This window comes from Phyllobates terribilis, unplaced genomic scaffold (genome assembly GCF_046119375.1).
Source record: "Phyllobates terribilis strain yellow unplaced genomic scaffold, ASM4611937v1 Scaffold_7__3_contigs__length_470593459, whole genome shotgun sequence".
NCBI classification, from domain to species: Eukaryota; Metazoa; Chordata; class Amphibia; order Anura; family Dendrobatidae; genus Phyllobates; species Phyllobates terribilis.
Window position 1 is genome coordinate 403,194,749 of NW_027362767.1, and position 27,317 is coordinate 403,222,065.

At 48.3% G+C, this 27,317-nt stretch overlaps 2 protein-coding genes across 2 annotated transcripts in view; both read left to right on the forward strand.

Annotated features, from left to right (window-relative positions):
- The window catches only part of CLIP3 (CAP-Gly domain containing linker protein 3), a 53,525-nt gene extending 47,234 nt beyond the window's left edge, over positions 1-6,291 (forward strand). Inside the window, exon 14 of the mRNA XM_073641655.1 lies at positions 2,062-6,291. Coding sequence (XP_073497756.1) covers positions 2,062-2,116 — 55 coding nt within the window. The 3' untranslated portion in view covers positions 2,117-6,291. The remainder of the gene's footprint in view (positions 1-2,061) is intronic.
- An 8,544-nt stretch (positions 6,292-14,835) lies between these two features.
- ALKBH6 (alkB homolog 6) overlaps positions 14,836-27,317 on the forward strand; it is a 31,228-nt gene continuing 18,746 nt past the window's right edge. Inside the window, exons 1-4 of the mRNA XM_073641668.1 lie at positions 14,836-14,892; positions 18,886-18,945; positions 19,403-19,471; positions 19,643-19,703. Coding sequence (XP_073497769.1) covers positions 18,895-18,945; positions 19,403-19,471; positions 19,643-19,703 — 181 coding nt within the window. The 5' untranslated portion in view covers positions 14,836-14,892; positions 18,886-18,894. The remainder of the gene's footprint in view (positions 14,893-18,885; positions 18,946-19,402; positions 19,472-19,642; positions 19,704-27,317) is intronic.

Below are 27,317 nucleotides of genomic sequence, written 5' to 3' on the forward strand. Positions count from 1 at the left end.
TGCATTATCTGCTCTGCACTTACTATTTCCATCCATTTGCGTTGTCTATCTGTGCTATATTCATTCTTCTTTGTTTTTTTTTTGTTTTTTTCTTTTTTTGCTTTGCATTGATTTTTTTAATCAAATGCTGTAAATCTACTCTCTAGTTAAAGGGGTCCTCCGGTTCTAGCTGATAAGTTAAACCAGTAAATATCCAGACTCCTGTGACTATAGTCTGTTCAGACTCATGGAATTTTATAAAACAAGCGACCATGCAACCGCCGATGAAACTCTTGCGCTCACAAGTCCTGGACATTACTAGCGCATGCGCGGTAGGTTACATTGGCGGTTGGGATGGACACTTCTTGGCACCCGTTTTTTCACCTGCTGCTGTAATATAGACATATTGGTGAGCTGTTGAGTGGAGAAGGATATAAGAACCAAGGGGTATTCTCAACCGCTAAGGCCCCCATCGATCCTGAGAATGGAGCTACAAATGCCAAGTGGAAACTGAATGGTGGTGACGCCTCCACTCGGCGCTGCTCTATTCATTCTCTATGGGATTGTTGGAGTCAGTGGATGTTCCAGTGTTCGGACCCCGACCAATCTTCTAGTTGTCACTTATCCTGTAGATAGGTGAGAACTTTAAATGTTGGGAATAACCCGTTAATATTGAATAGGAGTGAAGCTTCAAAAAACATCTTTTGCTCTGGAGGACCCCGCACTTCAGCCCATTGTTAATGGGGAACTGTGTTAGGCTATGTGCCCACGATGCAGAAATGCTCCGGATTTTTCCTGAGCGTTTCTGCATCTCCCTGGCAGAAAAAAACGCATGCGGATTGTACATGCGGATTGTACATGCGGATGTGAAGCTTTCTTCACTTGCATTTCCGCATGCGGGTGTCAAGCGCTTTCCAAGCGATTTTAGCATCACTTGGAAAGTGCTTGTCAACTTGGTCACACTATATAAATCCATGCAACCGGCATGGATTTATATACTGTGACCCCAAAGAATGGTTAAAAATAAAAAATCTATACTTACCTTCTGATGGCCCCCCGGAGTCATGCTTCACTCTCGTCCTCTCATGCCAGGAGCGGTACACTGAAGGACCTGCCGACGTCAGCGTCACGTGACCTGTCACATGACTATGACGTCAGCGCAGGTCCTCCAGTACATCGCAATCTGCCGGCATGAGAGGACGAGCACACCGGGGGGCCGCCAGAAGGTAAGTATAACATTTATTTTTTATTTTATTCTTTTTTTTACAGTTTTCTATGGTACCCGGGTCCGGAGGAGAGTCTCCTGTCCTCTAGACCCGGGTACCATCCGCACATTGAAGCGCATGGATTCCGCATGTACAGATGCAGTGATGCGGATTCCATGCGTTCCAATGCAAGTCAATGGCGGCGAAAACGCAAAACTTCCGCAAAATAATTGGTAGTGCTGCGTTTTTTCCGCAATGATAATCCGCACAGCACATGCGGATCATCATTGGGGAACATGGCAGACCTTCTACCATGCATTTTTTAAGCGTTTCTGCATAGTTTTTGCCGCTGCGGAAACGCTTAAAAAACACATTGTGGGCACACGGCATAATACTTAGTTTCTCCAGCGGAGGCACTGCAGGATAATTGAATCCCAGGTTCTATAACAGTTTAGCGCTGATCGCTGAAGTGTCAGAAGCGAGACACCATGTGATCCACATATTGTAAGAGAACCCTTGTTTCAAAACAGGATTTTCCAAAGTGGACATCCCCCTTTAAAGCCAATTTTGGGACATCTAATGAAGCATTGGAGAATGCCCTGATAAGCCATGTTATATGTTATTGATTTCATTGGTTGGATTGGTGCTGTGTAACCAATGATTTTTGCACCACGAGGGTCCAATCACTAGGTTGCAAATTGTAGACCTCATCAGTCTAATCTTCTGGAGGTGCTGAAGCAGGAGAACCCCTTTAAGCTTTTTCTTTCTTTTCAGTTGTATGCATTAATCTGCTCTGCACATCTCGTTCGTGGTGTCTTTGCAGTGGCGCTCGCTTTCTTTCTGCACTGCACTCACTGTCCTTTCTGTTCTCCTTCAGGTTGCTGTTTTGCTGTTGGTTTCCCTGGCTGCTTCGGGCTGAGATGCAATCTTAACCCTTCCTCCCAATCAGCCCTGCATCTTCTAAGCCCTGTCATTTGGAGCCACAGACTTCCGTCTCCTTCTGTCTGTGTCTGCATCCCTTGACTCCCCAGTGCCTTGTCTAATGTTCCTCTGAAAACAGGGGCCCCTCTGTGTGTCACTGTCTCATTCAGTGCAAAAATAAATGCCGGAGGAGGGGGTAAGGATGTTCTTGCTTTGTAGGGTGAAGGTTTTTACTTGCTTCCTTCCCTTAACAGAACCTTCAACTGGACACCAAGTGCAGGAACCTACAATACTATCCAAGCTTTTCTCTAGCTGCCATTCATTTTCTATTAAACTTATAGTAGACATACAAGAATAGTTCATAGGCCTTTAATCTGTAAAAACTAATAGTCACTTCTTATAATTTGTTCATTCGTGATCATTGACCCATCAAGATCACACAAGGTTTGGCCAAATTTCACTGAGGCCAACAATGGTCTTCCATGTCTTCGCAACTAAAGTCATCTATAAAGTGATTTAGTTGTGGTCGGAAATCCATTTCATGTAGTCATCACACAGTTCTGGAGCAAGTCCGTTGTGTGATATCACTGGGTAAGTGCTTGGACTTCTCTGATCCATCAAGGCTTGTCCAAACCTTTAGAACTAGTTGTAACCCATGACTGGACACTGCTAATGTCCCTGAAGCCAACGATGGTCTACTATGTTCTTATAACTAAAGATAGTGATATGATCATGATTTGAAGATCCATTCCACATAGTCATCACACAAAACTTGATAAAGACCATTTTATGATATCGCTGGGTCAGTGGTTGGACCTTGCTTACCCATCAAGATCACACAAGTCTTGGACAAATCTCTAGTACTAGTTGCAACCCATTACTAAGAATTGGTAATGTCACTGAGGCCAAAGATGGTTTTCAATATTTTCAAAACTAAACTCATCTGTATATTGATATAGTTGTGGTCAGAAATCCAATCAAAATAGTCATCACACAGTCCTAGAGCGAGACCATTGTGTGATATCGCTGGGAAAGTGTTTTATCGAGATCATACAAGGCTTGGTCAAAGTTCTTGGACTAGATGAAACCCATGACTAGGAACTGTTACTGCCAATGAAGCCAACGATGGTCCACCATGTCTTCATGACTAAAAATAATGATGTGGCCATGGTTGGAAATCCGTTCCACGTAGCCATAACACAGTACTTCATCAACACCATGTATGACATACCTGGGTATGTTATTGGACCTTGCTTACCCATCAAGATTACACAAGGCCTTGCAAAATCTCTAGTACTAGTTGCAACCCATAACTAGGAATTGGTAATGTATTTGAGATGAAAAATGGTGTACCATGTCTTCATAACTAAAGTCATCTCTATATTGATTTAGTCATGGTCTAAAATCTATTCCATATAGTCATCACCCAGGACTTGATCAAGACCGATTGTATGATATTGCTAGTTAAATGGTTGGACCTCACTAACCCATCAAGGTCATACAAGGCTTGGCCAAATCTCAAGTACCAGTCACAGCCCCTGACTATTAATAGTAATGTCACAGAAGCCAATGATGGTTCACCAGGTCTTCATAATTAAAGATAGTGATGTGGTCGTGGTTGGAAATCCATTCTATGTGGTCATCACACATTACATAAGACCATTGTATGATATCGCTGTGAAAGTGGATGAAACTTGTTGACCCATCAAGATCTAACAAGGCTTAACCAAATCTCAGCCCATGACTACGACTGGTGAGTGATGACAACAATGGTCCACCATGTCTTCATAATTAAAGTGATATAGTCATGGTTGGAAATCCATTCCACATAGTCATGACACAGTACTTGATAAAGATCAATTGTATGATATTGATGGTTACTTGGTTGTAAACAGTGAATGTAATGTAAAGCTAAACCTAAAAAATTTGATTTGATGTATGTATATAGCATGCCCGAGCTCCACCGTATCCATTTTCTATAGTATCTTCTGTATACACCACTGTGTCTCTAGACCAGTGTTTCCCAAACCCCATCCTCACGGCCCCCCACAGGTCATGTTTTCAGGGTCTCCTTAGTATTACAGAGGTGATTGAAGTATCATCAAGGCATCAGGAATTCTCTCACCTGTGCAATACTAAGAAGATCCTGAAAACATGACCTGTGGGGGGCCGTGAAAATGGAGTTTGGGAAACACTGCTCTAGACTTTCCAAAGTCACCACACACCTTGTCAATGTGTCCTATTGTAAAGACACCAATCGGTCTCTCCATGGATGATGGAAGAAATCAGGTGACATTGAACATTATTTTGTCATGTAATGTAAATAGTCTTCCATTACTAAACTCTCTAATTGAAATTTGTGATAATTATAAAGAGCCACCATAATTAGTAGTGTCTCACTCTTTCCCATTGGCTCCAGTCCTGTAGTCCCTTGATATCTATAGTATGTCGGTACTTTTATGATGCCTTAATTTATTTAACTACTGATGGTTGGAAGACATTGTCCAATTTTTCTCGTCAAAGGATTGTCTTCTTCTTAGGGTGCGATTTACTCACACATCCCATCAATCACTCCATGTTGAAACTGTACCTTCTAGTCCTGCTTCAGTGTCCTTCAATTACATTTGCCGTTACCTTCTATACTTTGCCCTAATCCATCATGACCCGAGGTGGCCATAGACATTAGACAGAAATTGGTTGATGGTAGAACAAAAATTTTAAAAAATGGTCAATTGTAGTTGGTATTCTGTTCTTGTATCCCAACCTCATTCCAAAAGATAATGGTGTGTTACCAGTTGGCTAAAAAGATTATTCATCGTTAAATTCCACCCGACAAAGCTTCTTTATGGTTGGAATCATCCATTTTTGTCAACTTTAGTCCACTTTATATGGGTACTTTAAATTGCTTAGCCCAGCCCAGATCTATAATCCTCCCAGTCCTGAGATGCCCACAACCTTGTTCAGAAAACTACCGCTAGCGTTGGTACGAATGGATTCTCAGATCCTGGTCCATTGACCACATCAGTAATCTGTGGCCGCTGTACGGGAGCCCTGAGAACCACCTCTTCCTGGACAGCTCCCACGGCTTTTCTTATAATTAGTAGGCCTGGCGAGATATCACGTAATGAAAAGATGAGCCGTGTATGCCGGGATGTAGGAGTCGATTCACAGCGATCTCCTACAACGGCCACAAACTACTGGATCCTGCTCCTGCCAATCGATTGGTATCAACTCTGACTACCATCATACCCATGCATGCTCGATTTGGATGAGCGTGCATTTTCAATCATTGGAGGGGAGTAAGCCACGGCTAGATACCACTAGGATCTGGCAGGGAAGAATTGGCTGGCCTCCATGTACCAGAGTTGGATAACTTTAACGTGTATGGAGGCCTCTAGGCTTCGACATGTTGAATGTTTCCTAGCTTCTTGTCTTTGGTTGTTGCCTCTTCTTCACCACTCGTTACGCCTTCTGTGTCTTTGATTGCCGTGTTTTCTTATCTCTTTGTCGGTTCTTCTCATCATCCTATATCCGATTTCTTCCCATCATCCTCCAGTGTCTTGTTCCAATTCATCCGAAAGCCGGAGGGTTATTGGGTCAGTGTTGTATATCCCACGTGGCATGTGATCAAGACGTTGCCCACTGGATTTGTCGCTCCCGTCCTGTATAACTGGTCACTGCATGCAGCCCCCTCCTCTGTACATAGTAGCATGGGGTATTCTGTGTGCTGTGAGTAGTAAGTATCTCTGTGCATCGTGCTAAATATTAGCTAGCACAACCCCACCCGAGGGCTCACTGGGCGAATCGGAGGGGATCATACACAACCTATAGAGCGCATATACAGATGGCAGCATATACAGACACACATTACATATCTGGACTGATACACACAACACATTCACAGTAGCAGTGATCTGTATAGATATATTTACAGGCTACCTATATACAGATATATGTGCAGGTATATAGGACACCTTTGTGAGGATGTGTTTTATTATATGACCCCCAGGGGGTGGGGGACATCACTAATTCTCTCATATAGCGGACCCCACCTTTGAAACATGTACTGGGGCCCCTTACTGTAACCCTGCGTAAAATCTTGTGATCTGCCTGTAACTCGTGCTCTTACTAACCCTGTATACGGGACACATGGATGTACGTCAGATAATAAACTGATTTAACTACTGAGCCTTGTGATGAGTCTTTATGTTACTGTCATGCTAGGTATGGGAAGGACCCAGCGTATGACGATGGGAAAAGGGGGAAGCCCAACAGCTAGGGAAAGGGGGAGTGGAGACCCCTAGGGAGATCTAACAACACCCTGACTCCCCTATCGTCCCTAAATAGGTTCTGCACCTATCGCCGAGCAGGATACCTAGTCCCTGATTGACCCTAGAGCTAGGCCATAGGTAGGGAGGGGAAGGGGTGAGCACTAGTCAGCCCCCACTGCTACTAAAGACAAACAAGGGAAACAGACAAGGGAATACACTTAGCTTTGAGAAGACAACAGAGAGAAGACGACAACAATCCACCAAGGAACTCCAAGAAGAAACTAGCCGACTGCTAGAACTCCAGGCCTGAACAGAGAAAAATATGAAAATAGTTATATCACTGGCAACTCTCTGGAGACACTGAGGGTTTTTAAATATAAAGCAAGGGTGTGTTAATTAGCAGCAGAAGGTGGATATCACTGCTGGGTCCTAGTGAGAGAAGGATGATCAAGAAGGAGTCTGCAAAGCCAAGCGCAGGTGTTATGCACACGCCCGGGCTAAGCGGCGTGTGCGTGTGATTGGTAGTGATTCCACTGGACCGTGCCGGAGAGTGAATGCCTGGAGGGGCGTGACTAAGTATTCACCCGATCCGACCAGGGTCGCACGACGGCATACGACGCCAGTGCACCAAGGAGGAACCGAGCAGAGGGACCAGGTGCTACTCCAGGACAGACCCCGGACACGGCTGTTGACCCACACAGGGGAATACAGGAAAAGACTGGTAGGCTGGCACACAGACTGGTGGGTATAGGCAGGCACGACTGGTATGCAGGCAGGCGGGTAAGCAGGCAGGGGGGTACAGGCAAGCACAGCTAGAGTGCAGACAGGGAGGCACTAGCAGGTAGGAACACAGGCAGGATAGGGCCCAGTACACACTGGGACTCAGGAACATTACAGGCAGAGGGGTACAGGCAGGGCAGGACAGGACTGCCGGAGCAGCGGGCAGAAGCAGGGCAGGACAGGACTGCTGGAGCAGCGGGCAGAAGCAGGGCAGGACAGGACTGCCGGAGCAGCGGGCAGAAGCAGGGCAGGACAGGACTGCCGGAGCAGCGGGCAGGACAGGACTGCCGGAGCAGCGGGCAGAAGCAGGGCAGGACAGGACTGCCGGAGCAGCGGGCAGAAGCAGGGCAGGACAGGACTGCCGGAGCAGCGGGCAGAAGCAGGGCAGGACAGGACTGCCGGAGCAGCGGGCAGAAGCAGGGCAGGACAGGACTCTGTACACACGGAACAGACAGGAAGGGAAAGAGAGCCAGACACCCACAGGGTACTTGCAGTGAAGTAGCGAGTGGACCACAAACTCACAAACGGGAGTACAGAGACAACAGGCAGGAGTTAGGTACAAGTTCAGACTCTGCAGAAAAAGGAAGGGAACGGACATAGAGGAAAAACAGGTAAAGGATAGGAGAGAGTTCAGACTGGAACTGAGTGTACGGAGGGGACCGACACTGCAGCGGGATACAGGAGCGGGTCTGGGAATACTGCCCCCAGAGAGGCAGGACGAACAGGCAAGGAGCGTGTTCAGACAGGACAGACAAAATACAGGAGCGGGTCTAGGTAATCGGCCCCTAGAAGGCGGGAGGAACAGGCTAGGAGCGTGTTCAGACAGGACAGACAAAATACAGGAGCGGGTCTAGGTAATCGGCCCCTAGAAGGCGGGAGGAACAGGCTAGGAGCGTGTTCAGACAGGACAGACAAAATACAGGAGCGGGTCTAGGTAATCGGCCCCTAGAAGGCGGGAGGAACAGGCTAGGAGCGTGTTCAGACAGGACAAACAAGATACACAGAAAGGACTCAGTTCAGACACGGGAACTAATACCGAAAAGCAGGAGACATACAGGACTAGTTCAGACACGGGAACTAACACCGCAAAGCAGGAGACATACAGGACACAGTTCAGACACGGGAGCTGATACCGCAAAGCAGGAGACATACAGGACTTGGTTCAGACACGGGAGCTGATACCGCAAAGCAGGAGACATACAGGACTAAGTTCAGACAGGCCTGGAAATACAGCCTCCAGGAAAGGCAGACAAGGAACAAAGACGGGACCTGGCACCTTCAGAGTGCAAGCACACACTGAAGGAAAACACTATGCTCAGGCAGGGATAGAAGGGAGCTGCTGAGCTATATACCAAGTGTCAGACAGCAATAGGCTGAGGACGCACAAGGGGCGTGACCCACAGCAGGTACAAAGAGCAGGAAGTGATCGGGCGCCGCCCTTAAGCAGCAGAGACAGACACAAACAGACAGCATGGAGGGAAGCCAGAGAGACATTCTGGACAGGAGATCAAGTGCGCGCTCCTGCACAGTGGGAGATGGACCACTATGCAAGGACGCCGCCAGGTATGTTACAGTACCTCCCCCCTTACGCCCCCTCTTCTTCAGGCCTGCCAGAATCTTCCGCAGGGAATTCGAGGACCAGTCGTTCACTGGGTTGGAGGGGGACAGAGACTTGAGGGTAATCTCTGCTTCGAGGTACATCTTGTCAAGCTCACAGGAAAAAATAGACGGGTTATCAGGTACATAATGAGGAAAAGTCACTGTCTCTTTGTTATCTGGTGGTACCCCGGAGGATTCAGGAAACAACTGGAGGTCCTCCGCCGGGTCAGAAGAGTGCAGAGGCTCAGAGAAAACAACTGCTTCAGAGTACACTAGGTCGGACTCACTGGAGGAAGCAGGCGAGGTATCGGGTACCGAGTATAGGAAAGTCTCTGTCCATTCACCACCAGGTGGCACCCCGAAGGGTTCTGAACACAACTGGAGGTCCTCCGCCTGGTCGGAGGGGTGTAGAGACTCGGGAGTAACCTCTGCTTCGGAGTACACTAGGTTGGACTCACTGGAGGAAGCAGGCGAGGTATCGGGTACCGAGTATAGGAAAGTCTCTGTCCATTCACCACCAGGTGGCACCCCGAAGGGTTCTGAACACAACTGGAGGTCCTCCGCCTGGTCGGAGGGGTGTAGAGACTCGGGAGTAACCTCTGCTTCGGAGTACACTAGGTTGGACTCACTGGACGAAGCGAGCGAGGTATCAGGTACAGAGTATAGGAGAGTCTCTGTCCTTTCACCACCAGGTGGCACCCCAAAGGGTTCTGAACACAACTGGAGGTCCTCCGCCTGGTCGGAGGGGTGTAGAGACTCGGGAGTAACCTCTGCTTCGGAGTACACTAGGTTGGACTCACTGGACGAAGCGAGCGAGGTATCAGGTACAGAGTATAGGAGAGTCTCTGTCCTTTCGCTACCAGGTAGCACCCCGAAGGGTTCAGGAGACAACTGGAGATCCTCCGCCTGGTCGGAGGGGTGTAGAGACTCGGGGGTAACTACCACTTTAGGGTACCCATTGTCAGGCTCACAGGACGAAGCGGACAAAGTATTGAGTACCGGGTGTAGAGAAGTCTCTCTCCATTTGTCATCGAGAGGTATCCCGGAGGATTCTGGAGGCAACAGGGGATCCTCCGCCAGGTAGTAGAGGTGCACAGACTCTGAGGTAACCACAGCTTTGGAGCATCCTTGGACATGCACACCGGTTAAAGAGAGAGAAGCAACTGATGCTGGGTGCAGGAAGTTCTCCTGTGTGGAGTCTGGATGGGCAGAAGTCTCCTCGGGCAGGAGAACTGGTGCACTACCCACGCACATTACCCATTGGGGTTTCTCCGGGATACAGGGAGATGAAGCTTCAGTAGGGACTTCAAGGTTGGGGTCAGGAGGTCTCAGGGAGGACAGACCCTGGCGTGACGGCTTGCCTCTAAGTCTAGCACGTCTGGACTGCCTCTTGAGGTTGAGAGAAGTATTCCGGAAAGCGTAGTCACCCTGTGAGGATTCTGGGTGGGCAGTAGTCTCATTGGGCTGGAGGACTATTGCGCTACCCACACACATTACCCATTGGGGCTGCTCCGGGATATTGGGAAGTGAAGCTTCAGCAGGAGCCTCCGGGTTAGGATCATCGAAGACCATTAGAAAGGCCACCAGGAAGGCCATTAGGTCCCGGAGGATCGGATCCTGTGTTTCATATAGGGGGTTGATCCATTCCAAGGCATCACCCGCCAGGTAAGACATCATAAAGGCCACTTTAGCCCAATCGGAAGGAAAATAGAGAGGGTAGGCCTTAAAGTGTAGCATGCATTGCTCCACAAATGCACGACACTGTCTTGGATCCCCATAGTAACGTGGCGGATCCGCAGGAACGAGAGCTGATAGATCCATCTGGACGGTGCGTAATTTCACCTGGAACTCAGCTAAGAGAAAAAAAAAATTTATTTATTTATTTTAATGCATATATTCGCTGGAAAACTTCTCAGAGGGCGAAGGCCGTGGGGCTCAACGGGAACCATGGCCTGAGCATGCTGTTATGCACACGCCCGGGCTAAGCGGCGTGTGCGTGTGATTGGTAGTGATTCCACTGGACCGTGCCGGAGAGTGAATGCCTGGAGGGGCGTGACTAAGTATTCACCCGATCCGACCAGGGTCGCACGACGGCATACGACGCCAGTGCACCAAGGAGGAACCGAGCAGAGGGACCAGGTGCTACTCCAGGACAGACCCCGGACACGGCTGTTGACCCACACAGGGGAATACAGGAAAAGACTGGTAGGCTGGCACACAGACTGGTGGGTATAGGCAGGCACGACTGGTATGCAGGCAGGCGGGTAAGCAGGCAGGGGGGTACAGGCAAGCACAGCTAGAGTGCAGACAGGGAGGCACTAGCAGGTAGGAACACAGGCGGGATAGGGCCCAGTACACACTGGGACTCAGGAACATTACAGGCAGAGGGGTACAGGCAGGGCAGGACAGGACTGCCGGAGCAGCGGGCAGAAGCAGGGCAGGACAGGACTGCTGGAGCAGCGGGCAGAAGCAGGGCAGGACAGGACTGCCGGAGCAGCGGGCAGAAGCAGGGCAGGACAGGACTGCCGGAGCAGCGGGCAGAAGCAGGGCAGGACAGGACTGCCGGAGCAGCGGGCAGAAGCAGGGCAGGACAGGACTGCCGGAGCAGCGGGCAGAAGCAGGGCAGGACAGGACTGCCGGAGCAGCGGGCAGAAGCAGGGCAGGACAGGACTGCCGGAGCAGCGGGCAGAAGCAGGGCAGGACAGGACTCTGTACACACGGAACAGACAGGAAGGGAAAGAGAGCCAGACACCCACAGGGTACTTGCAGTGAAGTAGCGAGTGGACCACAAACTCACAAACGGGAGTACAGAGACAACAGGCAGGAGTTAGGTACAAGTTCAGACTCTGCAGAAAAAGGAAGGGAACGGACATAGAGGAAAAACAGGTAAAGGATAGGAGAGAGTTCAGACTGGAACTGAGTGTACGGAGGGGACCGACACTGCAGCGGGATACAGGAGCGGGTCTGGGAATACTGCCCCCAGAGAGGCAGGACGAACAGGCAAGGAGCGTGTTCAGACAGGACAGACAAAATACAGGAGCGGGTCTAGGCAATCGGCCCCTAGAAGGCGGGAGGAACAGGCTAGGAGCGTGTTCAGACAGGACAGACAAAATACAGGAGCGGGTCTAGGTAATCGGCCCCTAGAAGGCGGGAGGAACAGGCTAGGAGCGTGTTCAGACAGGACAGACAAAATACAGGAGCGGGTCTAGGTAATCGGCCCCTAGAAGGCGGGAGGAACAGGCTAGGAGCGTGTTCAGACAGGACAAACAAGATACACAGAAAGGACTCAGTTCAGACACGGGAACTAATACCGAAAAGCAGGAGACATACAGGACTAGTTCAGACACGGGAACTAACACCGCAAAGCAGGAGACATACAGGACACAGTTCAGACACGGGAGCTGATACCGCAAAGCAGGAGACATACAGGACTTGGTTCAGACACGGGAGCTGATACCGCAAAGCAGGAGACATACAGGACTAAGTTCAGACAGGCCTGGAAATACAGCCTCCAGGAAAGGCAGACAAGGAACAAAGACGGGACCTGGCACCTTCAGAGTGCAAGCACACACTGAAGGAAAACACTATGCTCAGGCAGGGATAGAAGGGAGCTGCTGAGCTATATACCAAGTGTCAGACAGCAATAGGCTGAGGACGCACAAGGGGCGTGACCCACAGCAGGTACAAAGAGCAGGAAGTGATCGGGCGCCGCCCTTAAGCAGCAGAGACAGACACAAACAGACAGCATGGAGGGAAGCCAGAGAGACATTCTGGACAGGAGATCAAGTGCGCGCTCCTGCACAGTGGGAGATGGACCACTATGCAAGGACGCCGCCAGGTATGTTACAGCAGGGACCTTCTACAGCCGGATCCAGAATGACTGTCTGTCAAACCTGATACACCCATGCAAGTTACTTCGTAATGGCGACATAGGGGGGAATATATGGGATTTTCAATCCTCGGGGGCGGGAGAAGGGAGGTGACAACTGGTCAGGACATGTTTCAATTTTTTGGCCCAAATACATTATTCCTCTTGTGTTTGTTTTTTTTTATAAAATAAACGTTTGTTTTTTGTGCATTTTTATGTTTTTATGCCAAATTCATTTTTGCGCTTTTCTTTTACACTATTTTTTTCAGTCCTTGTCATTTTTGCGGTTTGTTCAACGGAGGCGCGTTTTTTTTTTATTATCCAAATGTTTTCAGAAAATTCATCATCTGACACTCATGTTGCAAAATCCGTGCGCAAATGTGCTCCAGCGGAATTTTTTCTTTTTTTTTTTGTGTGATATTTTACAGAAGGGATCCGGTAACTTCTTACTAAAAAAAAAGCACGAATACAGAAAATTTACAAAATCTGAGAACGCTAAAATCAAGACGAGAAATAAACCAAAAAAATGCAAATGAGGATTTGGGGGCATTAATTCTGTACTATGAAACGGATCCTCGTGCGTGGGTAAAATTGAGAAATTAGATTAGTTGGGGTAGGGAAAACCTCTGTACTGCGCTGTGGAATATGTTGGTGCTATACAAGCAATCAGAAATAAATGAATCAACCCTGGAGATTTAGCCACAAGATTCTGACAAGATAAAGATGAAGCAACATTACTGGGATTATTCCATCTGACTACTATATGCTCGATCTGGGCAGATGCCGGCTTGGTTATACAGCCAGCACCTGCATCTTAACAGCAGCAAGAAGACCCGTCACCAAGTCAAAAGTTTCCAGTTTTATTCCCACTGCCCCCCGGAGTATTTTGTTTTTCTGCTTTTTTTATATCTGCCATATGGTTCTGGAGATATGGGCCTTTTTATTCAGTGTTAATTTTTATGGTCTTTACAAAGGGGCGTGGCTTACAGGGTAATTATGCGGCTCAGCCTAAAGACACGCCCCTGAGGATCCTGCAAGTCACGCCCCCTTGTAAAGACCATAAAAATTAACACTAAATAAAAAGGCCCATATCTCGGGAACCGTATGGAGGATTTTAAAAAAAAAAACAACAACTAAATACTCAGGGGGCAGTGGAATAAAATAAGGGAAAAAAATTGACGCTTTTGGCTTGGGGAAAATAAATGAGAATAAGGGGGAATAAAATAAAAGGAAAAACTGGACCCTTTTGACCTGAGAGGTTTTCTTGAAGTGGTGTAAACTGGTGGGGTGTCCATTTGGGCACCCGTTGTTGCGACTGAGTGGTGCCAATGGGATGCCATGCCTGAAAGTCCCTATCGCCGCCATTTTGGTTCTCCTGTAAAGGCCAACTATGGGATGAGCTTTCATAGTAGATTGATATGAACTACATCCAATAACACTTCAGTATATTGTACAGGGAGATGAAATGATCACGGCTTCGACTAAAAAATAAAGTGAAAAGTAATACAAAAAATAAGTAATAAAAAAAATATTTAAAATCTGAAAATAAAATAAACTTTGAATTATTTCCCCATATAAAAATATCATAAATATAAGCAGATTTGGTATCGCCGCTTCTGTAAAAGTCCAATCTATCAGAATATAAGATTTTTTTTTAATTGAAAAAAGGAAAAAAAAATGGAAAGTCCAGAGTTGCTGTTTTTCGCCAGAATACGGCGACAATAAACACTTTTTTTTTTTTTACTACGTTCGGAAACCGTCGTAATTGCGTTTTTTCACCACTTAGGTTTTTTTCCCCCGCTTTCCACTTTATTATCGGTGACATACAAAACTACGACGCGTCCTGCAAAAAAAAAAACACAACCCACGAGGAGTCATACAGCAATGTGGACTGGAAAAAGGAAAAAAGTTATGGCTTTTGGAAGAAGGGGAGGAAAAGGAAGGAAAGGGTTAAAAAAAGAGGGGGGCTATAATCTCAGACTGATAACAGAGAGTAATAGCGAGAAATACAGCGTCTGGCAAGTTCAGCTCTAACTGTACGCGGCCACATGGATACCTACAGCGCACTGGGGGGAATAAAAACCGAGGACTCCCGACTAATACCGAAGATTGCCGAGGAATAGCATAGTCCCGCCCCTTACACTCACCTGCAATTTCATTGGCTCAGACAGGAGAATTCCATTTTCATTCCTGATTGGCTGAATCCGTTGTCACTCACAGACACCTACTCCTCCCCGGAAGTGAATAAACGAAAAGGATTGTGGGAAAGGTAATGCATTCACATTTTTAGGAGGATGCGGGAGTATGTGTCTGTTAGTGTCGGGGAGACTGATACAATTACTCTTTATTTCTTTTTATGCTTTATTGCAGTGGGTTTCTAATCCGTGGCTCATTAGCTATTGCAAAACTACAACTCCCAGCATCCCTCTGATTTCTGCTTCTGTTAGAGCACGCTGGGAGTTGTAGTTTTACCACAGATAGGAGCCCTCTGGTCTCCTACAAGTTTATTTAAAATGGCAAATTATCTCATTTCATATTTTTAACCCTTTGGTGCCACAATCTCCGTTTTCATGTTGCAGCGGTTTTGTTTTGTTTTTTTCATCTCCCCCTTCTGCTGGGTGTCATTACTTTTTTTTTACCCTTTATATAGATTTTATATAGTTTATATAGTTTTTTTTAATTAAATTAGTGGTAAAAAAAATCAAGACTTTGTTTACAAAAAAAAAAAAGTGCTGTCCAAATTTTTCAGAGACGGGGAAAAGAAGAGGCAATTTAACCCCCTATTTGCGTGTGTGTGTGTATATAAATGAATGATTACATTAAAAATAAATGATTAAAAATGATATATATATTTTTAAATTATTTATTTTTAATGTAATTTATTTACATATACAGTACAGACCGAAAGTTTGGACACACCTTCTCATTTAACGATTTTTCTGTATTTTCATGACTTTGAAAATTGTACATTCACACTGAAGGCATCAAAACTATGAATTAACACATGTGGAATTATATACTTAACAAAAAAGTGTGAAACAACTGAAAATATGTCTTATATTCTAGCTTCTTCAAAGTAGCCACCTTTTGCTTTGATGACTGCTTGGCACACTCTTGGCATTCTCTTGATGAGCTTCAAGAGGTAGTCACCGGAAATAGTCTTCCAACAATCTTGAAGGAGTTCCCAGAGATGCTTAGCACTTGTTGGCCCTTTTGCCTTCACTCTGCGGTCCAGCTCACCCCAAACCATCTTGATTGGGTTCAGGTCTGGTGACTGTGGAGGCCAGGTCATTTGGTATACCACCCCATCACTCTCCCTCTTGGTCAAATAGCCCTTACACAGCCTGGAGGTGTGTTTGGGGTCATTGTCCTGTTGAAAAATAAATGATGGTCCAACTAAACGCAAACCGGATGGAATAGCATGCCGCTGCAAGATGCTGTGGTAGCCATGCTGGTTCAGTATACCTTCAATTTTGAATAAATCCCCAACAGTGTCACCAGCAAAGCACCCCCACACCATCACACCTCCTCCATGCTTCACGGTGGGAACCAGGCATGTAGAGTCCATCCGTTCACCTTTTCTGCGTCGCACAAAGACACGGTGGTTGGAACCAAAGATCTCAAATTTGGACTCATCAGACCAAAGCACAGATTTCCACTGGTCTAATGTCCATTCCTTGCGTTCTTTAGCCCAAACAAGTCTCTTCTGCTTGTTGCCTGTCCTTAGCAGTGGTTTCCTAGCAGCTATTTTACCATGAAGGCCCGCTGCACAAAGTCTCCTCTTAACAGTTGTTGTAGAGATGTTTCTGCTGCTAGAACTCTGTGTGGCATTGACCTGGTCTCTAATCTGAGCTGCTGTTAACCTGCGATTTCAGAGGCTGGTGACTCGGATAAACTTATCCTCAGAAGCAGAGGTGACTCTTGGTCTTCCTTTCCTGGGGCGGTCCTCATGTGAGCCAGTTTCTTTGTAGCGCTTGATAGTTTTTGCAACTGCACTTGGGGACATTTTCAAAGTTTTCCCAATTTTTTGGACTGACTGACCTTCATTTCTTAAAGTAATGATGGCCACTTGTTTTTCTTTACTTAGCTGCTTTTTTCTTGCCATAATACAAATTCTAATAGTCTATTCAGTAGGACTATCAGCTGTGTATCCACTTGACTTCTGCACAACACAACTGATAGTTCCAACCCCATTTATAAGGCAAGAAATCCCACTTTACTAAACCTGACAGGGCACACCTGTGAAGTGAAAACCACTTCCGGTGACTACCTCTTGAAGCTCATCAAGAGAATGCCAAGAGTGTGCAAAGCAGTCATCAAAGCAAAAGGTGGCTACTTTGAAGAACCTAGAATATAAGACATATTTTCAATTGTTTCACACTTTTTTGTTAAGTATATAATTCCACATGTGTTAATTCATAGTTTTGATGCCTTCAGTGCGAATGTCCAATTTTCAAAGTCATGAAAATACAGAAAAATCTTTAAATGAGAAGGTGTGTCCAAACTTTTGGTCTGTACTGTATATGTATTGTTTTTAATATAGATATATATTTTTTTCATTTAATCATATATGTATTATGATTTTATATTTGTATTTTTTGATGTAGGGGTTATATGTTTGAAAAATATTTTCCACTTTTTTTTCCGTGTGTGTGTGTGTAAAGAGACTTTGAAAATGAACAATATATGTTTTGTATTATTTTTTGGTGTGGGGGGGGGTTATATTTTTGAGAAATATCTTCAATATTTTTTTTTACCTATATATGGACAAAAACGTTGAAAGTATAAAAAAAAATACAACCTCCCACAAAATAAGAATAAATAAGAAAAATATATATACACTGCTCAAAAAATAAAGGGAACACTCAAATAACACATCCTAGATCTGAATGAATGAAATATTCTCATTGAATACTTTGTTCTGTACAAAGTTGAATGTGCTGACAACAAAATCACACAAAAATCATCAATGGAAATCACATTTATTAACCAATGGAGGCCTGGATTTGGAGTCACCCCCAAAATTAAAGTGGAAAAACACACTACAGGCTGATCCAACTTTGATGTAATGTCCTTAAAACAAGTCAAAATGAGGCTCAGTATTGTGTGGCCTCCACGTGCCTGTATGACCTCCCTACAACGCCTGGGCATGCTCCTGATGAGGCTCAGTATTGTGTGTGGCCTCCACGTGCCTGTATGACCTCCCTACAACGCCTGGGAATGCTCCTGATGAGACTCAGTATTGTGTGTGGCCTCCACGTGCCTGTATGACCTCCCTACAACCCCTGGGCATGCTCCTGATGAGGTTGCGGATGGTCTCCTGTGGGATCTCCTCCCAGACCTGGACTAAAGCATCCGCCAACTCCTGGACAGTCTGTGGTGCAACGTGACGTTGGTGGATGGAGCGAGACATGATGTCCCAGATGTGCTCAATCGGATTCAGGTCTGGGGAACGGGCGGGACAGTCCATAGCTTCAATGCGTTCATCTTGCAGGAACTGCTGACACACTCCAGCCACATGAGGTCTGGCATTGTCCTGCATTAGGAGGAACCCAGGGCCGACCGCACCAGCATATGGTCTCACAAGGGGTCTGAGGATCTCATCTCGGTACCTAATGGCAGTCAGGCTATTTATTTATTTTTAATAATTATCAAAAATATAACCCCCCACCACACACACTGACACATTAAGTAATTAAAAAAATAAATATATATACACATACAGTATATATATTTTTTATTTATTTGGGGGGGTATACTTTTGAAAAATATTTTTCATGTTTTTTTTACATACGCAATTGGGTTCCTTTAGGAGACTTGAACCTGTGATAACATAATCGCCTATGTAGTACACTGTAATACTATAGTATTGCAGCGTATCGTGAATTCATTCTGATAGAGAGTGAATGGAGCGGAGATGCACATGCTCGACCACCACTCAGTTCAGACCCCCAGTGATTGGCAAGTTATTACTAATCCTATAAGATACAGCTTAGAACAACCCTTTTAGGAAACAGAAAATGACACATTCTCAGAGCAGCTGCCTGGTGAGCCGCACGCACCCGTCTGTAATCCACCCTAGTGATATCACTTCTGACAATGGAGCAGGTGATGATCCCACTGGACAGGTTTTCAGGCTGAGTTACAGGATCCATCCAGCTCAGCCTTTTCTTCTGCTTTTTCATTGTCTTTAGCTCTCTCTGTATATATATATATATATATATACCCCATCTGTAACTCGTCTACTAATTCTCCTCTACAGGCTGCGGAAATGGCGGCCAACATCTCTGCAGCCGACCTGGAAAGCTTCTTTATAGACAAGGTACCCGTGCATATATACATCAATATACAGCATTAAAGGATATACAGCATTATGTCCCATGTATGTATCAGTAGTATGAATTTAAAGAGCTCCAGATAGTGAACAACCCCTTTAAGGTCAATTGTAGCACAGAAGTTTTCAGTAACCTGTGCATGAGATTGGTTCTGCTATGTCGCAGATTTTTTTTGCATGTAAATTCGCACCAAATATGCAACGTGTGAATGGGACCTAATAGCAATGAATGGTGCTGCGAGATCTATTCTTTTGTATGGGAGAGAGAGCTTGCAGTACCATTCCCAGCCACTATACACTGTATGGCGCTGTTGCACCGCAGCCCCCTCGATCAGCTGATTGGTTGGGGTCCTAGGAGTCGGACCACCGCCAATCTGATATTGAGGGTCCATCCGGGAAAACAAAATCCTGAAAACCTGTAATAGTGTCTATTTTCTCCTCCCAGGCTCCTCGTGCTGCTTATTACATCCCAGAGTACATCACTGCGGAGGAGGAGGAGTATCTGCTGCGCCAGGTACAGTGTCACAAAGTTTATGGAAATTAGTCAAACTTTGCATAGAGGACAATAAGGGCAGAGAGTTTGGGTTATCTACACAGTGCAGATCCGCGGGGGGGCGGTCAGCGTGTGCCTGCTCTGAGGACACTGAATTAGCAGCAGATCTCACTGTTCCTGTCTTTTTTCCAGGTTTACAATGCTCCGAAGCCAAAATGGACGCAGCTGTCAGGGAGGAAGCTGCAGAACTGGGGTGAGTGGGAATCGCTCCTACAGGGGCCTTAGCTAGCTGTGGATTGCTGCACTTCTCTCCTGATGTCTCAGCAGGTGCACGGAGCCCCCAATACAGAAGGGGCCACTGACACACAGATGGCTGTATACATGGCAGCCGATGCGCTCCAGATATACCATTCCCGGAATTCACAGAATCTCCAGTCATGTGATCGCCAGGAAGCTGCAGGTCCTCCGATCATATGATCGCCAGGAAGCTGCTGGTCCTCCTATCATGTGATCACCAGAAAGATGCAGGTCCACTTAACATGTGATCACCAGGAAGCTGCAGGTTCACTGATCATGTGATTGCCAGGAAGCTGCAGGTCCTCCTATCATGTGATCGCCAGGAAGCTGCAGGTCATCTGATCCTGTGATCACCAGGAAGCTGCAGGTCCTGCGATCCTGTGATCAACAGGAAGCTGCAGGTCCTCCGATCCTGTGATCACCAGGAAGCTGCAGGTCCTCAGATCATGTGATCGCCAAGAAGCTGCAGGTCCTCTGATCGTGTGATCGCCAGGAAGCTGCGATCCTCCGATCCTTTAGTCGCCAGGAAGCTGCAGATCTTCCGATCATTTAGTTGCCAGGAAGATGCAGGTCCTCCGATCATGTGATCGCCAGGAAGCTGCAGTTCCTCCGATCAGGTGATCGCCAGGAAGCTGCAGATCCTCTGATCAAGTGATTACCAGGAAGCTGCAGATCCTCCGTTCCTTTAGTCACCAGGAAGCTGCAGGTCCTCCGATCATGTGATCGCCAGGAAGCTGCACGTCATCCGATCATGTGATCGCCAGGAAGATGCAGGTCATCTGATCCTGTGATCACCAGGAAGCTGCAGGTCCTGTGATCCTATGATCACCAGGAAGCTGCAGGTCATCTGATCAAGTGATTACCAGGAAGCTGCAGATCCTCCGATCATGTGATCGCCAGGAAGCTGCAGGTCCTCCGATCATGTGATCGCCAGGAAGCTGCAGGTCCTCCGATCATGTGATCGCCAGGAAGCTGCAGGTCCTCCGATCATGTGATCGCCAGGAAGCTGCGGATCCTCTGATCCTTTAGTCGCCAGGAAGCTGCAGGTCCTCCGATCAAGTGATCGCCAGGAAGCTGCAGATCCTCCGATCCTTTAGTCACCAGGAAGATGCAGGTCCTCCGATCATGTGATCACCAGGAAGCTGCAGGTCATCTGATCAAGTGATTACCAGGAAACTTCAGGTCCTCCGATCCGGTGATCACTAGGAAGCTGCAGGTCCTCTGATCATGTGATCGCCAGGAAGCTGCAGGTCATCTGATCATGTGATCACCAGGAAGCTGCAGGTCCTCCGATCATGTGATCCTCAGGAAGCTGCAGGTCCTCCGATCATGTAATCACAAGGATGCTGCAGGTCCTCCGATCATGTGATCGCCAGGAAGCTGCAGATCCTCCGATCCTTTAGTCGCCAGGAAGCTGCAGGTCCTCCGATCATGTGATCACCAGGAAGCTGCAGGTCCTCCGATCCTTTAGTCGCCAGGAAGCTGCAGGTCCTCCGATCCTTTAGTCGTCAGGAAGCTGCAGGTCCTCCGATCATGTGATCACCAGGAAGCTGCAGGTCCTCTGATCAAGTGATTACCAGGGAGCTGCAGATCCTCCATTCCTATAGTCACCAGGAAGCTGCAAGTCCTCCGATCATGTGATCGCTAGGAATCTGCACGTCATCTGATCATGTGATCGCCAGGAAGATGCAGGTCATCTGATCCTGTGATCACCAGGAAGCTGCAGGTCTTGTGATCCTATGATCACCAGGAAGCTGCAGGTCATCTGATCAACTGATTACCAGGAAGCTCCAGGTCCTCCGATCATGTGATCGCCAGAAAGCTGCAGATCCTCCAATCCTTTAGTCACCAGGAAGAGGCAGGTCCTCCGATCATGTGATCACCAGGAAGCTTTAGGTCATCTGATCAAGTGATTACCAGGAAGCTTCAGGTCCTCCGATCCGGTGATCACTAGGAAGCTGCAGATCCTCCGATCATGTGATCGTCAGGAAGCTGCAGGTCATCTGATCAAGTGATTACCAGGAAGCTTCAGGTCCTCCGATCCGGTGATCACCAGGAAGCTGCTGATCCTCCGATCATGTGATCGCCAGGAAGCTGCAGGTCCTCCGATCATGTAATCACAAGGAAGCTGCAGGTCCTCCGATCATGTGATCTCCAGGAAGCTGCAGGTCCTCCGATCCTTTAGTCGCCAGGAAGCTGCAGGTCCTCCGATCATGTGATCACCAGGAAGCTGCAGGTCCTCCGATCCTTTAGTCGCCAGGAAGCTGCAGGTCCTCCGATCATGTGATCGCCAGGAAGCTACACGTCATCTGATCATGTGATCGCCAGGAAGCTGCAGGTCAGCTGATCCTGTGATTACCAGGAAGCTGCAGGTCCTGGGATCTTGTGATCGCCAGAAAGCTGCAGGTCCTCCGATCATGTGATCGCCAAAAAGCTGCAGCTCCTCCGAACCTGTGATCACCAGGAAGCTGCAGGTCATCTGATCATGTGATCACCAGGAAGCTGCAGGTCCTACGATCATGTGATCATCAGGAAGCTGCAGATTCTCCGATCATGTGATCTGTGATCCTCAGGAAGCTGCAGTTCATCCGATCATGTGATCACCAGGAAGCTACAGATCCTCTGATCATGTGATCATCAAGAAGCAGCAGGTCATCTGATCATGTGATCACCAGGAAGCTGCAGGTCCTTCCATCATAGCGCCAGAAAGCTACTGATCCTCCAATCCTTTAGTCGCCAGGAAGCTGAAGGTCCTCCAATCATGTGATCACAAGGAAGGTGCAGATCCTCTGATCATGTGATCGCCAGGAAGGTGCAGTTCCTCCGATCAGGTGATCGCCAGAAAGCTGCTGATCCTCTGATCATGTGATCACCAGGAAGCTGCAGGTCATCTGATCAAGCGATTACCAGGAAGCTGCCGATCCTCCGATCCTTTAGTCGCCAGGAAGCTGCAGGTCCTCCGATCATGTGATCGCCAGGAAGCTGCACGTCATTTGATCATTTGATCGCCAGGAAGCTGCAGGTCATCTGATCCTGTGATCACCAGGAAGCTGCAGGTCCTGCGATCCTGTGATCACCAGGAAGCTGCAAGTCCTCCGATCAAGTGATTACCAGGAAGCTGCAGGTTCTCCGATCATGTGATTGCCAGGAAGCTGAAGTTCCTCCGATCATGTTATCACCAGGAAGCTGCAGGTCCTCCGATCATGTGATCTCCAGGAAGCTGCAGGTCCTCCGATCATGTGATTGCCAGGAAGCTGCAGGTCCTCCGATCATGTGATTGCCAGGAAGCTGCAGGTCCTCCGATACTGTGATCGCCAGGAAGCTGCAGGTCCTCTGATCATAACGCCAGGAAGCTGCAGGTCCTCCGATCATGTGATCACCAGGAAGCTGCAGGTCCTCCGATCATGTGATAATCAGGAATCTGCTGGTAATCTGATCATGTGATCACCAGTAACCTGCAGTTCCTCCGATCATGTGATTGCCAGGAAGCTGCAGATCCTCCGATCCTTTAGTCGCCAGGAAGCTGCAGGTCCTCCGATCATGTGATCACCAGGAAGCTGCAGGTCCTCCGATCCTGTGATCGCCAGGAAGCTGCAGGTCCTCAGATCATGTGATAATCAGGAAGCTGCAGATTCTCCGATCATGTGATCTGTGATCCTCAAGAAGCTGCAGTTCATCCGATCAGGTGATCGCCAGAAAGTTGCTGATCCTCCGATCCTTTAGTCGCCAGGAAGCTGCAGGTCCTCGGATCATGTGATCACCAGGAAGCTGCAGGTCGTCTGATCAAGCGATTACCAGGAAGCTGCCGATCCTCCGATCCTTTAGTCTCCAGGAAGCTGCAGGTCCTCCGATCATGTGATCGCTAGGAAGCTGCATTTCATCTGATCATTTGATCGCCAGGAAGCTGCTGGTCATCTGATCCTGTGATCACCAGGAATCTGCAGGTCCTGCGATCCTGTGATCACCAGGAAGCTGCAGGTCCTCCGATCATGTGATCACCAGGAAGCTGCAGGTCCTCCGATCATGTGATCGCCAGGAAGGTGCAGAACCTCTGATCATGTGATCGCCAGGAAGCTGCAGTTCCTCCGATCATGTGATCGCCAGGAAGCTGCAGGTCCTCTGATCATGTGATCACCAGGAAGCTGCAGGTCATCTGATCAAGCGATTACCAGGAAGCTGCTGATCCTCCGATCCTTTAGTCGCCAGGAAGCTGCAGGTCCTCCGATCATGTGATCGCTAGGAAGCTGCACGTCATCTGATCATTTGATCGCCAGGAAGCTGCTGGTCATCTGATCCTGTGATCACCAGGATTCTGCAGGTCCTGCGATCCTGTGATCACCAGGAAGCTGCAAGTCCTCCGATCAAGTGATTACCAGGAAGCTTCTGGGCCTCCGATCCTGTGATCACCAGGAAGCTGCCGGTCCTCCGATCAAGTGATCACCAGGAAGCTGCAGGTCATCTGATCATGTGATCACCAGGAAGCTGCACATCCTTTGATCACCAGGAAGCTGCTGGTCCTCCGATCCTGTTATCAACAGGAAGCTGCAGGTCCTCCGATCATGTGCTCCTCATGAAGCTGCAGGTCCTCCGATCATGTGATTACCAGGAAGCTGCAGGTCCTCCGATCATGTGATTACCAGGAAACTGCAGGTCCTGTGATCATGTGATCGCCAGGAAGCTGCAGGTCCTCCGATCATGTGATCGCCAGGAAGCTGCAGATCCTCTGATCATATGATCGCCAGGAAGCTGCAGGTCCTCAGATCATGTGATCACCAGGAAGCTGCAAGTTCTCCTATCATGTGATCGCCAGGAAGCTGCAGGTCATCTGATCAAGTGATTACCAGGAAGCTGCCGATCCCCCGATCCTTTAGTCGCCAGGAAGCTGCTGGTCCTCCGATCATGTGATCGCTAGGAAGCTGCAGGTCATATAATCATGTGATCGCCAGGAAGCTGCAGGTCATCTGATCCTGTGATCACCAGGTAGCTGCAGGTCCTGCGATCCTGTGATCACCAGGAAACTGCAGGTCCTGTGATCATGTGATCGCCAGGAAGCTGCAGGTCCTCCGATCATGTGATCGCCAGGAAGCTGCTGATCCTCTGATCATATGATCGCCAGGAAGCTGCAGGCCCTCAGATCATGTGATCACCAGGAAGCTGCAAGTTCTCCTATCATGTGATCGCCAGGAAGCTGCAGGTTCTCTGATCATAACGCCAGAAAGCTGCAGGTCCTCCGATCATGTGATCATCAGGAAGCTGCAGATTCTCCGATCATATGATCTTGGATCCTCAGGAAGCTGCAGTTCATCCGATCATGTGATCACCAGGAAGCTGCAGGTGCTTCCATCATAGCGCCAGGAAGCTGCAGGTCCTCCGATCATGTGATCACCAGGAAGCTACAGATCCTCCGATCATGTGATCCTCAGGAAGCTGCAGGTACTCTGATCATGTGATCACCAGGGAAGCTGCAGGTCCTCCGATCATGTGATCGCCAGGAAGCTGCAAATCTTTCGATCCTTTAATCGCCAGGAAGCTGCAGGTCCTCCGATCATGTGATAACCAGGAAGCTGCAGGTCCTCCAATCCTGTGATCGCCAGGAAGCTGCAGATCCTCTGATCATAACGCCAGGAAGCTGCAGGTCCTCCGATCATGTGATCGCCAGGAAGGTGCAGAACCTCTGATCATGTGATCGCCAGGAAGCTACAGTTCCTCCGATCAGGTAATCGCCAGAAAGCTGCTGATCCTCCGATCCTTTAGTCGCCAGGAAGCTGCAGGTCCTCTGATCATGTGAACACCAGGAAGCTGCAGGTCATCTGATCAAGCGATTACCAAGAAGCTGCCGATCCTCCTATCCTTTAGTCGCCAGGAAGCTGCAGGTCCTCTGATCCTGTGATCACCAGGAAGCTGCAGGTCCTGTGATCACCAGGAAGCTGCAAGTCCTCCGATCAAGTGATTACCAGGAAGTTGCAGGTCCTCCGATCATGTGATCGCCAGGAAGCTGCACGTCATCTGATCATTTGATCGCCAGGAAGCTGCAGGTCCTCTGATCTTGTGATCACCAGGAAGCTGCAGGTCCTGTGATCACCAGGAAGCTTCAAGTCCTCCGATCAAGTGATTACCAGGAAGTTGCAGGTCCTCCGATCATGTGATCGCCAGGAAGCTGCAGGTCCTCCGATCATGTGATCGCCAGGAAGCTGCAGGTCCTCCGATCATGTGATCGCCAGGAAGCTGCAGGTCCTCCGATCATGTGATCGCCAGGAAGCTGCAGGTCCTCCGATCATGTGATCGCCAGGAAGCTGCAGTTCCTCCGATCATGTGATCGCCAGGAAGCTGCAGGTCCTCCGATCCTGTGATCACCAGGAAGCTGCAGGTCCTCCGATCATGTGATCGCCAGGAAGCTGCAGATCCTCTGATCATGTGATCGCCAGGAAGCTGCAGGTCCTCCGATCATGTGATCGCCAGGAAGCTGCAGGTCCTCCGGTCCTGTGATCGCCAGGAAGCTTCAGGTCCTCTGATCATAACGCCAGGTAGCTGCAGGTCCTCCGATCATGTGATCATCATGAATCTGCAGGTCCTCTGATCATGTGATCACCAGTAACCTGCAGTTCCTCCGATCATGTGATTGCCTGGAAGCTGCAGATCCTCCGATCCTTTAGTCGCCAGGAAGCTGCAGGTCCTCCGATCATGTGATCTCCAGGAAGCTGCCAGTCCTCCGATCGTGTGTTCGCCAGGAAGCTGCAGGTCCTCAGATCATGTGATCATCAGGAAGCTGCAGATTCTCCGATCATGTGATCTGTGATCCTCAGGAAGCTGCAGTTTATCCGATCAGGTGATCGCCAGAAAGCTGCTGATCCTCCGATCCTTTAGTCGCCAGGAAGCTGCAGGTCCTCTGATCATGTGATCACCAGGAAGCTGCAGGTCATCTGATCAAGCGATTACCAGGAAGCTGCCGATCCTTCGATCCTTTAGTCGCCAGGAAGCTGCAGGTCCTCCGATCATGTGATCGCCAGGAAGCTGCATGTCATCTGATCATTTGATCGCCAGGAAGCTGCTGGTCATCTGATCCTGTGATCACCAGAAAGCTGCAGGTCCTGCGATACTGTCATCACCAGGAAGCTGCAAGTCCTCCGATCAAGTGATTACCAGGAAGCTGCAGGTCCTCCGATCATGTGATCGCCAGGAAGCTGCAGGTCCTCCGATCATGTGATCGCCAGGAAGCTGCAGGTCCTCCGATCATGTGATCACCAGGAAGCTGCAGGTCCTCCGATCATGTGATCGCCAGGAAGCTGCAGGTCCTCCGATCATGTGATCGCCAGGAAGCTGCAGGTCCTCCCATCCTGTGATCACCAGGAAGCTGCAGGTCCTCCAATCATGTGATCGGCACAAAGTTGCAGGTCCTCTGATCATGTGATCGCTAGGAAGCTGCAGGTCCTCCGTTCATGTGATCGCCAGGAAGCTGCAGTTCCTCCGATCTTGTGATCGCCAGGAAGCTGCAGGTCTTCCGATCATGTGATCGCCAGGAAGCTGCTGGTACTCTGATCCTTTGATCGCCAGGAAGCTGCAGGTCCTCCGA